Source organism: Alligator mississippiensis, chromosome 1, assembly GCF_030867095.1.
Source record: "Alligator mississippiensis isolate rAllMis1 chromosome 1, rAllMis1, whole genome shotgun sequence".
Taxonomy (NCBI): Eukaryota; Metazoa; Chordata; order Crocodylia; family Alligatoridae; genus Alligator; species Alligator mississippiensis.
In genome coordinates, this window is record NC_081824.1 from 2,642,597 (window position 1) to 2,654,675 (window position 12,079).

The 12,079-nt window shown below is 56.1% G+C and overlaps 1 protein-coding gene across 1 annotated transcript in view; it reads right to left on the reverse strand.

Annotated features, from left to right (window-relative positions):
- LOC106737336 (zinc finger protein 708-like) overlaps window positions 1–8,005 on the reverse strand; it is a 52,623-nt gene extending 44,618 nt beyond the window's left edge. Inside the window, exons 1-3 of the mRNA XM_059727740.1 lie at window positions 7,658–8,005; window positions 6,526–6,984; window positions 6,189–6,399 (exon numbers count right to left, since the gene is read on the reverse strand). Coding sequence (XP_059583723.1) covers window positions 6,189–6,399; window positions 6,526–6,891 — 577 coding nt within the window. The 5' untranslated portion in view covers window positions 6,892–6,984; window positions 7,658–8,005. The remainder of the gene's footprint in view (window positions 1–6,188; window positions 6,400–6,525; window positions 6,985–7,657) is intronic.
- Window positions 8,006–12,079: the final 4,074 nt, after the last annotated feature.

Consider the following 12,079-nt stretch of genomic DNA (forward strand, 5'->3'; position numbering starts at 1 on the left):
GCTGCGAGCCATGGGACTCTTCAGCCTGGAAAAGCGCAGGCTCAGGGGTGACCTGGTTGCTACCTATAAGTTTATCAGGGGTGACCACCAGGATCTGGGGGAACGTCTGTTCACCAGAGCGCCCCAAGGGAGGACAAGGTTGAACGGTCACGAACTCCTCCATGACTGTTTCAGGATAGACATAAGGAAGAACTTCTTTACTGTCCAAGCCTCCAAGGTTTGGAATAAACTGCTGCCGGAGGTGGTTCAAGCACCTACTTTGAACGCCTTCAAAAGACATTTGGATGTTTATCTTGCTGGGATCCTATGACCCCTGCTGACTTCCTGCCCCTGGGGCAGGGACTGGACTCCATGAACTTCCAAGGTCCCTTCCAGCCCTAATGTCTATGAAATCTATGAAATACTTTAATGTATTTATATTGTAAATAGCAATCATATTGATTTGGAAGGACTTCTTTGTGGTGACTTTGCTGGACTTTTTGAAATCTTGGTTGGACTTTCTGCAGGTTTCTTGGCTGGAGTCTTCTCAGAAGTCCTGGCTACAGGTTTTTTTTTCTGGAGTCTTATCTGCTTTCTTAAAGAAAGTGTCCAAGGAAGTTTGGACAGATGTTCTCCAGGGAGATGAGCTATGCAGTGAACTTGTTCGCTGGTGTGGCATTGCATTGGATCAAGTGTTGTACAGTTGAAACTGATGTGATGAAGTTGAAACAGGGTGTCCATTTTTAAACATTGTAAGTGCAAAACCTTGTAACTCGAAACATTGTAAGTCGAGGACTGCCTGTACCTCAACCCTGAGCGCAAGCCAAAACAAGCCCTGGTATTAGGGATCCTCGGAAATGAAAACTGGTTCTTACTAGGCCCTGCACCTAGCCCACTTCTTTTGATCTCAGTGATGGGCATCTGATCCGGGGAGGGATTTTAGGAAGAAGACAAGAAAACTTTTGAGAATGGCAGAGTGAGCTTCAGAGCACAGGTCTTAACGTAACTACAGCAAAGCCAGGGTCTCCAAAGAAGGAGAAAGGAGATTTAGACATCACAGAACTGAGCATGCTAGGATTGTTAAATGTGTTTGCAGAGCAAACAGGACAGAGGACGGAAATCAGACTCATCCTCAAAGGAAAGCTCTTGATTCATTTATGTACAATGAACTGAAGATGGTATGAACACACTGACAAGACAGAGGAAAATCATGTTGCAAAGGAAACATGAAGAAAATCATGATATGATGCTCTTCACTCCAGGGGGCTGAGGGAATTAGCAGGGGTCGTAGCAGGGCCCCTGGAATGGCTATTACGTGCACTCGTGGTGCTCTGGTGAGGTGCCAGAGGACTGGAAAAGGGCCAATGTGGTCCCCATTTTCAGAAAGGGGAGGAAGGAGGACCCAGGTAACTATAGGCTCATTAGTTTTACCTCGATCCTGGGGAAGCTCTTTGAGAAGATTATCCAGGAGCACATCTGCGAGGGACCAGCAGAGGATGCTCAGGAGCAACCGACATGGGTTCATTAGGGGCAGGTCTTGTCAGACCAACCTGGTGGCCTTCTACGATCAGGTCACAAAATCCTTGGATGCAGGTTTCATAGATTCACAGGTGTTAGGGTCGGAAGGGACCTCAATAGACCATCGAGTCCGACCCCCTGCATAGGCAGGAAAGAGTGCTGGGTCTAGATGACCCCAGCTAAATGCCTATCTAACCTCCTCTTGAAGACCCCCAGGGTAGGGGAGAGCACCACCTCCCTTGGGAGCCCGTTCCAGACCTTGGCCACTCGAACTGTGAAGAAGTTCCTATTTACCAAGGCACCCCCGGGGGTTACAAGAAGTTCTTCCTAATGTCCAATCTAAATCTGCTCTCTGGTAGCTTGTGGCCATTGTTTCTTGTAACACTTTACCCCAAAGTTTGGTGTCATCGGTGAACTGGTCAGGCCGCAGGTGCAGTACTATGGGCCACCAATGTGAGGCTAACTGCATCAGATCAGTAAGGCTAACCGCACCTTGTCGTGCATCCAGATGCATCTCGAGCAGGTCCAAGGAGGCGATCCTCCCCCTCTATGCAGCACTGGTCAGACCACAGGTGGAGTACTGCGTCCAGTTCTGGGCGCCGCACTTCAGGAGGGATGTGGACAGCATGGAGAGGGTCCAGAGAAGGGCCACTTGCATGATCAGAGGACAGCAGGGTAGGCCCTACGAGGAGAGGCTATGGGACCTGAACCTGTTCAGCCTCCACAAGAGAAGGCTGATAGGGGATCTGGTGTCCATCTATAAACTTACCAGGGGGGACCAGCAGGCAATGGGAGAGGCCCTGGTCCCCTGAGCACTACCAGGAGTAACAAGGAACAATAGCCACAAGTTGATTAAGAGTAGGTTCAGGCTAGACATCAGGAGGCGCGACTTCACAGTCAGGGCGGCTAGGACCTGGAACCAACTTCCAAGGTAAGTGATGCTCGCTTTACCCTGGGGGTCTTCAAAAGGAGGTTAGACAATCACCTAGCTGAGGTAATTTGATTCCAGGATTCATTCCTGCCCATGGCAGGGGGTCGGACTTGATGATCTGCTCAGCTCTGGCCTAAACAACTATGCAAATGCTGAGCATGGAAGCACCAGGAGTTGTAAGAATGGGGAAGACACAAGTGAAGGCGGCTGGATCAAATGAAGGAGGGAATATCAATATGAAATGTGAGAGGTTTGAGCTCTAACAGACCAATGGGGAGGAAGTAGACTTAAACCACCAGACCAAAGTTCATGATGATGAGACTATTGAAACACAGGGAGGTGACTATGAATTGTCAGACTCCACACAGCTTCACAAAGCAGCAAGAACTTTACCCAGGGAAACGAGGGCTTGGTAATTCTTTAGCATCTGGTCCCAGTAAAGCACCTTGTCTTCTTCTTCCAGCAGCTCCCACTCCTCCCGCGTGAAATACACTGCCACGTCCTCAAACACCTCCCGGAGCTGTGGGCACAAGCGTTGCACCATCAGTGTCTCCTGGGCCAGCTGCTCCCGGCCCCACGGCCCTGTCTGCAATCACTCTGCACTACAGCTCATTGCAGGCTGAGCCAGGACAGGCAGGGCTGCAACATCCCCCATTACTCAGCTCACACATGAGGTGGATGCAGCTGTGGACATGGGAGCTCACGTGTCGGCCTCAGCCCAGCTCATCATGGTCTGTCAGCTTGGTCCTTTGAGGCAGCCGGGCCAGCACTTTTGGAGGCAGGGAGCCCCGTCTCCACGCACTCTCGCCAGGCCTTCCTGTGCCAGCACCCCTGGTATCTGCACTTGGGAGGGAGCTCCTGCTAATGCCAGCTTGGACTTTTTGCACCCTTCGGCACCACAGGCCTGATGCTCTTCAGGTCTCTGTTCCCCTCATTTTTTACAGCCCCCCTTGCTCCTCCTGCACTCTGCCCCAGCTGCATTCCCCCAACTGCGCCCGGTGCCCTGCTCACCTCCAGGCTCTGTCTCTGCTTTGGAAGCCTGCTGTGCCCCTTCTGCACTGGGCCCGGTTCAGGTGTCAGGAAGCCCCTCTCCTCCAGTCCCCCTGGGCCAGTCCTCTGCAGCTCCAGCTTCACAGGCTCTTCTCCAGGAGGTTTCTGCTCAGCGCTGCTCAGGGTCCCAGCACCTGCGGGTGGGGAAGAGCACGCAGGGTAGCGCTGGGGCTGCGGGCACGGGGAAAGCCCTGCTAGTCTCTTATACTGGTCTGGCACTAAGGCAGACAGAGGCTTCAGTTTGTGGAAGAGCGGGGAGAAGGTTGATTCCACATCCCACAGCTCTTGTCAAGGGCACGAGGCTGGAGATGAGGCCCAGTAACTCTGTGTCATCCTGGGATGGTCATCACAACACCATGCAGAGCCAGCAGGGACACGGCTCCCTGGGAACAAGCTCGAGGGATGCTGGTACTGTGTCACATCCACATGCTAAGGGGAGGGGAGGGGAAATGCAAGGTCAGTATACTCCAGGGCAAGGCATCCTATGTCTAAAAAGAGAGGCTTATAAAGGATGGAAGACAGGAATCACCACAAAGGAGGAGTAATCTGCACTGGCCCATACCTGTAGGGAGTGAACCAGGAAAGCCAAGGTTGCAACCAAACTCGAACTGGCTACACATATCAAAGACAATACAAAGTCCTTTTTCAGATATGTGGGGAGTTGGAAGAAAAGCAAGGGTAACACTAGACCCCTGCTAAACCAAATGGGACATCTGACAGCTGACACCCAGAAAAAGCCAACCTGCTTAATGGATACTTTGCGCCAGTTTTTCCACCATCCCAAAGGGACTGCCCTGCCTAACATGATGTGGGATGGCCAGGGTGAGGGTGAATTTATACCCTACATTGCTGTAGACCAAGTAAAGGAACACCTTGAGAGGCTGGATACCTGCAAGTAAGCTGCTCCCGATATTCACACCCCAGGGTACTTAAGGAGCTGGCAGGCATCATAGCTCGGCCACTAGCATGGATATTTGAGAACTTGTGGCAGTCAGGTGAAGAACCTGAAGATTGAAAGAAGGCCAGTGTGGTACCTATCTTCAAGAAAGGGAGGGAAATAGATCTGGGGAACTACAGGCCAATCAGCTTGACCTCAATCCCTGGAAAGATTTTGGAAAAAATTATCAAAGAGATTATTCTTGACAAACTGGTTCATGGCAACATCCTGAGGGATAGATAGTCAGCATGGGTTTGTTGTAGGTAGGTCTTGCCTGACCAATCTCATCTCCTTCTATGACCAGGTGACCTATCACCTGGACAAGGGAGAAGAGACTGATGTCATATATCTGGACTTAAAAAAAGCCTTTGATCTGGTGTCCCATAATCTCCTCATGGAAAAATTGGCCAATTGCGGGCTTGGCTACACCACAGTCTGATGGCTGGGGAATTGGCTCCGAAGTTGGACCCAGAGAGTGGTAGTCGACAGAAGTGAATCATCATGGCGCTCCGTGACCAATGGGATCCCCCAAGGCTCCGTCCTTGGGCCTGTACCCTTTAACATCTTTATTAACGATGTAGACACTGGTGTCAGAAGCGTGCTGGCCAAGTTCTCCGATTACACCAAACTTTGGGGTAGAGTGTCCACACCCAAAGATTGGCTGGTGATCCAGGCTGACCTGGATAAGTTTAGAAAGTTGGCAGATACAAACCTGATGACACTCAATGTGGAAAAATATAAGGTGCTTCACCTCGGGGAAAAGAACCCGCATCATGCTTATAGGCTTGGCAGTGCTATGCTTGCTAGCACCATGGCCAGAAGGGACTTGGGAGTCATGATGGACCACAAGAGGAACATGAGCTACCAACGTGATGTTGCAGCTGGTAAAGTGAGCAAAACTCTGGCTTGCATCCGTGGATGCTTCTCAAGCATATCCTCCCACTGTACTCAGCCTTGGTGAGGCTGCATTTGGAGTACTGCATCCAATTCTGGGCTCCACAATTCAAGAATGATGTGGAGAAGTTTGAGAGAGTGCAGAGGAGAGCCATGCACATGATCAGAGGGCAGGAGAACAGACCTTATGATGAGAGGCTGAGAGCCACGGGACTCTTTGGCCTGTAGAAGTGCAGGCTCAGGGGGGACCCGGTGACAGCCTATAAATATATCAGGGGTGTGCATCAGGATCTGGGGGAACGCCTGTTCACCAGAGCACCCCAAAGGATAACAAGGTCTAATGGTCACAAACTCCTCCAAGACTATTTTAGGCTGGACACAAGGAAAAACTTATTTACTGTCCGAGCCCCCAAAGCCTCAAATAGACTCTTTCCAGAGGTGGTGCAAGCACCTACTCTGGACTCTTAAGAAACGTTTGGATGCTTATCTTGCTGGGATCCTTTGACCCTACCTGACTTCCTGCCCCTGGGGCAGGGGGCTGGACTCGATGATCTTCTGTGGTCCCTTCCAGCCCTAATGTCTATGAAATCTATGAAGTGTTTCCAGGATCACTGGGAGAACAAGAGCTGCTGATCTGTTGGAGCACTTACTGCACCAACATGTTCTGGCAGAGATTTCTGCACTAAGGGATGGTGCCTCCCGCTTGTGGACAGTGTTGAGCCACCGCTCCATACCAATGTAAGGAGCTTTTATCTGCTGACAACTCCCAGGTCTCCTGTTTCAGGAGAATCTGCAGCATGACAGAGCCTTTCCCCCTGCATGCAGCACAGCCCCTCCGGCACCCGGCCCCACACCCGGCCCTTACATCTGGTCTCTCACCTGAGTCCTGGGGAGGCAGGGGCTCCTCTCTGGGGACAGGAGGTGGCTTGTTCCGAAGTCCCAGGGTTTCCCTCTCTCCTGACTCCTCCACAGGCCTGTCCACACGATGGGCCTTGGGTTGCTCCAGCCAGGAATCACCAGTGTCCTGCAGTGCCGCAGTGGACGGCATCTTGTCTGAGGACACCTCCTCGACCTTCACACTCACTGTGACCTGAGGATGAGATCAATGTGATACTGGGGACCTGGGACGTGGGAGAGATGGGGCAGGGAGGGAACATCCCCCAAGCACATGGAAATGGGGACAGCAGCATCCATGATCAGGGTGAAATAGTCTCACCTTAAGCTTCTCGTTCTCCTCCTGCCACAACATAAATCCTTCAGCCAGGGCCACGGCCTCGGCACAGGTCTGCACGCTGCACCCCCATGCCCAGCTCTGCATCTCCTGGGGCAGGATGGCCAGGAACTGCTCCAGCACCACCATCTCCAGGACCTGCTCCTTGCTGTGGCGATGGGGCTCCAGCCAGCGCTGGCAGAGCTCCCACAAGCGGCTGCAAACCTCCCGCGGGCCCTTGGCATCCAGGTAGCGGAGGCCCCGGAAGCGTTGGCGCCAGGTCTGTGGGGTGGGGAGGTGATGTCCCAGTGCCAGCTGGGGGGTGTCCAAAGGGATCTTGGTCTCAGAAGGAGGCTGCATGGTCTGCATCATCTCCTGCCCCAGTGTTGGATCGGCTCCTGCTGCAGCAGCTGCTTTGCTGGCTGTGGTGGCAACCGCTTCGGGGATACCCCCCCGAGTCCCAGCCTGGAAGACATGAGGGGCATGCAGATGTGTGCATGACTGTCAGAAACTTGGGTTCTTTGGGGAGAGGGGGTTGTGTGTTGGATGCCAGGGCTCTTTCGCGTGCGTGTGTGTGCGTGTGCATGTGATGCCTGGGTTGTTGGAGGGGAAGTGATAGCTGATCTGTTTGTCTCAGATGCCTTGGTGCCTGGAGGGGGTGTGCAATCCTCCCACTGCTGTCAAACTGCCCGTCAGCCGTCTCTTCTCCAGACTCAAGAAGCCCAGGGCCCTCAGCCTCTCCTCACAAGTCCCCCGCCCCAGGCTCAGCAATGGGGGATGCAGTAAGGGACAGTCCCCCCTACCAGTGAGCAGCACAGAGGCAATCACACGGGCCAGGGGCAGCAGGCTCCCTCAGTGCCCCCAGGGCCATCCCTGATGTCCTCACTGGCTTGCACAGGCTTAGCCCCGGCAACACAGGTCCTGACCTCTGGGGGACTCTTGTAAGGAAGCTTGACAGGGCCTTTCCTGACGGGTCTGGGGTGCCAACCACCCCTGCCACCCACCCCACAAGGTCTGTGGGCCAGCTTAGAGGGGTGGGAGCCTGCCCAAATGCCTTGCGGAGAGTGCCCGGGGACACAGACCTGTGTTTTGGGGGACCCGGAATGGACTGCGCCCAGTAATCCCAGCCCCAACTCACGGTGTAGGTGGCAGCGTGTTCAGCAGGCCGGGGCGACTGGCGGTCGGTGGCGGACACCCAAAACTTGTGCTCCGGGCCTGGAAACGCCCTGATCGCGGCCTCAGGAGAGTCCCCGGGGCACAGAGCTGTTTGGGGGCAATATGAAGCAGGTTTTGTCCCGTTATCCCAGCCTGATCTCAGCCCTGAGCGGGGCCTGAGCCGGGGGAAACTGAGGCACGGCCCGGGGAGTTGGGGGCTCCTTAGGGTCCCGTTGGGGGCGGGGGCTGGCTCCAAGGGGGAGGGGTGGGAGGAGCCCAGCTGCAGCCTGCACCCCCCCAGCTTCTGTCCTGACTTCAGGCCCGGATTCCTGGGATCTCCGCCCCTTCCTCCCGGCTCAGCCAATAGCAGCAGGGGAGCGGAGGGGAAAGGGCTGCACCCCCGGCCAATCAGAGAGCGGGCCCGGAGTCCTGGGTCCCCTCCTGCCCGGGGGGGCGGTCCTCCGGCAGCGCCTCCCTGCTCCGCTCCTGCCCCCGCCCGGCTCCCCCGTGCCCCCGCGGGGGCAGTTTCCCGTGGAAGCCCCCCGGTGTCCCGGGCGCCTCTCCCCAGCTTTCCGCGCGTGCCCCCGGCCGGCGGGTCCGCGCTGCCCGGCCCGAGCCACGTCGCGGCGGAGGTAGCCTTGGGGCGGCGGGAAGCATCTTGCAACAATGCGGAAGCCAGGCACGAAGTGGAGTCATTGCCGCTACAGTTTGCAACTTAGTTATAATGCACGCCTTTCCTAAGGTGCGCTGTGCGCGGCGGGTGCCCAGAGCATGCTGCCAGGGCGAGGGCGCAGGGCGGATCTCATTGCATACAATGCCCCGCACTGCCGCCCCGCAGCCCAGGCAGCAGCTCCCGCTCTGCAGCCGCCGCAGGATGCCCGCCCGTGCCCGCAGCGACACGCGGGGCAGGGATCCCAGCACGTCGCGGCCGAGCTGCAGGGGGAGGCCCGAGCAAGCCCCGGAGCTGCCGGCTGCGGAGGAGGCTCCGGGCTCCTGCCTCCCGCGCAGGGGCCGGGCGGTGCGGGCTGGAGGGAAGGGCCAGGGCCAGGGCCAGGGCCAGGCAGGACCCGGGAGCTGCTCTGTGCCGGGCTGCGTGTGCAGGGCGCCGGGGGAACCCGCAGGGGCTGGGAGGGGGGAGTGGGTACGGTGGGGTCTGTGTGTGGGGCAGATGGGGCAGGGGGTGGAGGGCTCTGCCTGTGCTGGCAAGGTGGTTCGCATGCCAGGACCTGCTGCTGCCACCCACCCAGCCCATGAAGTTTGTCTCGGAGAGGAGAGGCAGCAACATCCTGAGCCTGGTTCTGTGTCCCAGGGTCCCTGCTGCCAGTGGTGCTGGGGCTGAGCCCAGGGCAAGCGGCTGCCGGGCTGTGCAGGGGGCAGTGGGCTGGTGCAGGGGGCAAGTGGCTGCCGGGCAATGCAGGGAGTAGCAGGCTGCTCTGCCCCCTCCCTCTGGCATAGCAGGCTGCAGGGTGGGACTGCGGGGTCACGGGGGTTGGGAAGCGGAGGACTGGGTTGTAGGGCTGTATGTGGGACAGTGCAGCGGGGGCTGTGGGTCCGGCAGGGCTCTGAGGGCAGTATTTCTGGGCAGGTGGGTGCTGGGGGGGGAGGAGAGCTCTGGGTTTGTGGGGCCAGGTGGGGGCTGTGCAGGAGATGTGCTGGATGCCCAGGAGGGGTCATATAGGGCTGAGCCAAGGGCATCCTGTTAGGGTATGCCAAAGGCCTGGGGGCTGCACATGGAGCTGGGGAGTGTGAGTGGGCCATAGGCAAGGTGGGGTGTAGGAGCCATAGGGGCCTGTGCACTGGTGGAGCCAGGGCACCCTGCTGGGGCAGTGTGGGGACCCCATGGAGGGTGTTGGGGAGCCAGCCTCCTCCTCATGGCCTGTGTCATTTCCTCCTTTCCCACAGACCCCTCAGGAGACAAGATGCTGCCACCAAGCCCCATGTGTAAGTGTAGAGAGAGCAAGAGCTGGGGTGAGGTCTCCACTGGCTGTCACAATGAAGATTGACTTTGGGCTAGCACCAGCTCTGGGTGCTCCCTTTCCAGTCCTAGTACCAGCCCCGGAGACCCCACCTCTGCCATGGCTGGCACCAGGAGATGATCTCCATTCCCCAGGGATGTGGTGCCAGCTCTTCAGGGACTTCAAGCATCCAGAGGCAGAGGGGCCACAAGTGGTTTGCAGCTGCCTGCGGGAGCTCTGGCTCCCCCAGCACCGCAGCAAGGAGCAGATCCTAGAGCCAGTGGTGCTAGAGCAGGTCCTGGCCATCCTGCCCCAAGAGATGCAGAGGTGGAGGCCTGCACCAAGGCCATGACCTGGGCTTCAGACTTCCAGCTGGGGCAGGCACAGGACAAGCAACTCCAGATGAGGTAGTTTCACCCTGGTCATGGATGCTGCCAATCCCATCTCCATGGGGCTGCGGGATGTACCCTCCCAGCTCCATCTCCCCAGTTCCCAGCTCCCCAGTGACATGTTTGAAACAGTGCCTGGGGTGGATGAGCTGGTGCCTCGGAGAAGATGGTGTCCACTAGGCCTGTGTGAGTAGGCAGGTATTCGATCTGGCCACTTCGGATGCCAGGGATCTGATCCAGAGCTCCGGACCGGGTTTCCCGCTTTGATCCGGCCAAACTGGATCCGAAGCTTCGGGGCAGGATCTCCAAGGCGGCTATAGGGTATAATCCGGAATCAGTGAAATATCTGTAACTGTTGTTTTTTGTCTAATGGGGATGGAACTTGAAGGGTTGCTAGCCTCTGTGAAGAGCATGCAGCCTGCCAAGTTTCAAGAAGATCAGTATAGGGGTTTGGAGGAAACTGCACCCCAAATTCCTGAAAGCAAAACTCATGTCACGTCTATGTGTTACACCACAGGGGGTCAAAACTGCAGGGGTGGTGGCCCCTGCTCAGGCCACAAAGCATGCTAAGTTTCAAGGAGATATGTGCAGAGATTTGGGGGAACTGCACCTCAAGCTGTGGACAAGCAAAACTTGTGCCATGGGTGACACTGTGCTAAGGCGCAGCGGGGTGACAAGTGCAGGGATGGGGGCCCCTGCTGCGGCCACAACGCCTGCCAACTGTTGAGGAGATCGGTGCAGGGGGAGTCTGGCTTCTGGGGCCCTGCACCCCACGCACCCCACACTGCTGACAGGCAAAACTTGTGACATGGGTGCTTGTGGGACTGACTGTGTCTTTCTTGGGGCTGTTGATTGTCTGTATTCATTATTTCCTCTCCTTAGTCTGTGGTTTTGTAGGTGTTAATGAGGAACGATTGAAGCTTTCAGGGGCTAGCAAGCCTGCAGGTTTCATCCCGCCGTGCCTTAACACACGCAGTGTCACCCATGTCACAAGTTTTGCTTGTCTGCATTTTGAGGTGCAGTATCCCCCAAACCCCTGCACTGATCTCCTTGAAACTTGGCAGACTTTGTCACCTCAGCAGGGGCCATCATCCCTGCAGTTTTCACCTCACTGCGGCTTAACACATACACGTGACATGAGTTTTGCTTTCAAGAATTTGGGGCACAGTTCAAGCTGAACCTGTGCACCGATCTTCTTGAAACTTGGCAGACTTTATGCTCTCAGCAGAGGATATCACTCCTGAAAACGTCATCCAAATCAGATGCAAACCAACATAGTTATAAATATTTCATTGATTTCCCCTTATCCCCTATGGCCAGATCTCTGAGGTGGCTCTGAAGCTTTTCCAAACCACTTTGGAAAGCCTAACGAAGCCAGCGCGTCGATCTGGACATGCTTCTTCAGACGCCGAAGCATCTGAAGCTTCTCCGGATCTGAAGCATGGTCTGAAGTCTTGCACAGCCCTAGTGTCCACTGGGGCTTTGGGAGCCTCTTGATTCCTGACTGGGTGGGAGCAGGCTCTGAGCTGGCAGCACCAAGGTGAGATGCCCTGGTCATTCTCACGCAGGTGGGCAGCCCCCAGCAGAAAGATCCCTTATCTTGTCTGGGCCTTGTAGCACTGCCATGCTAACAAGCAGTGAGGATCAGTGCTCAGCCCAGGGGCTTTTCCTGCTCTCCTGGTGTCCCCTGGAAGCTCATCTCACAGCCTGGAGCAGACTGGCCTTGCATTGCCCTCCCCCTCTCCTTAAACTCTGAATCCTGTCCCAGGCTCTGAGCCCAGGGGTCCCTTTGGAGCAGTGTTTCTGAGGACTCTGCCATATAGCAGCAATTCCCCACTCCAGGGAGGGACAGAGTCCCTGGGGCTCAACCCAGCTTCATGGACTGAACTGTGGCACTGTGACTCTCTGCTCCCATGTGTGAAGCCTGTGGCTGCCTCGGGCACATGCCAGTGCAGAACAATAGCAGGGCTTTTCCTGGGCCAGCAAAACCAGGTCTAACATGTGGATTCCCTTCCCCACCCAGCAGATGCAGGACCCTGAGCAGAGCTGACAGAAGTACAG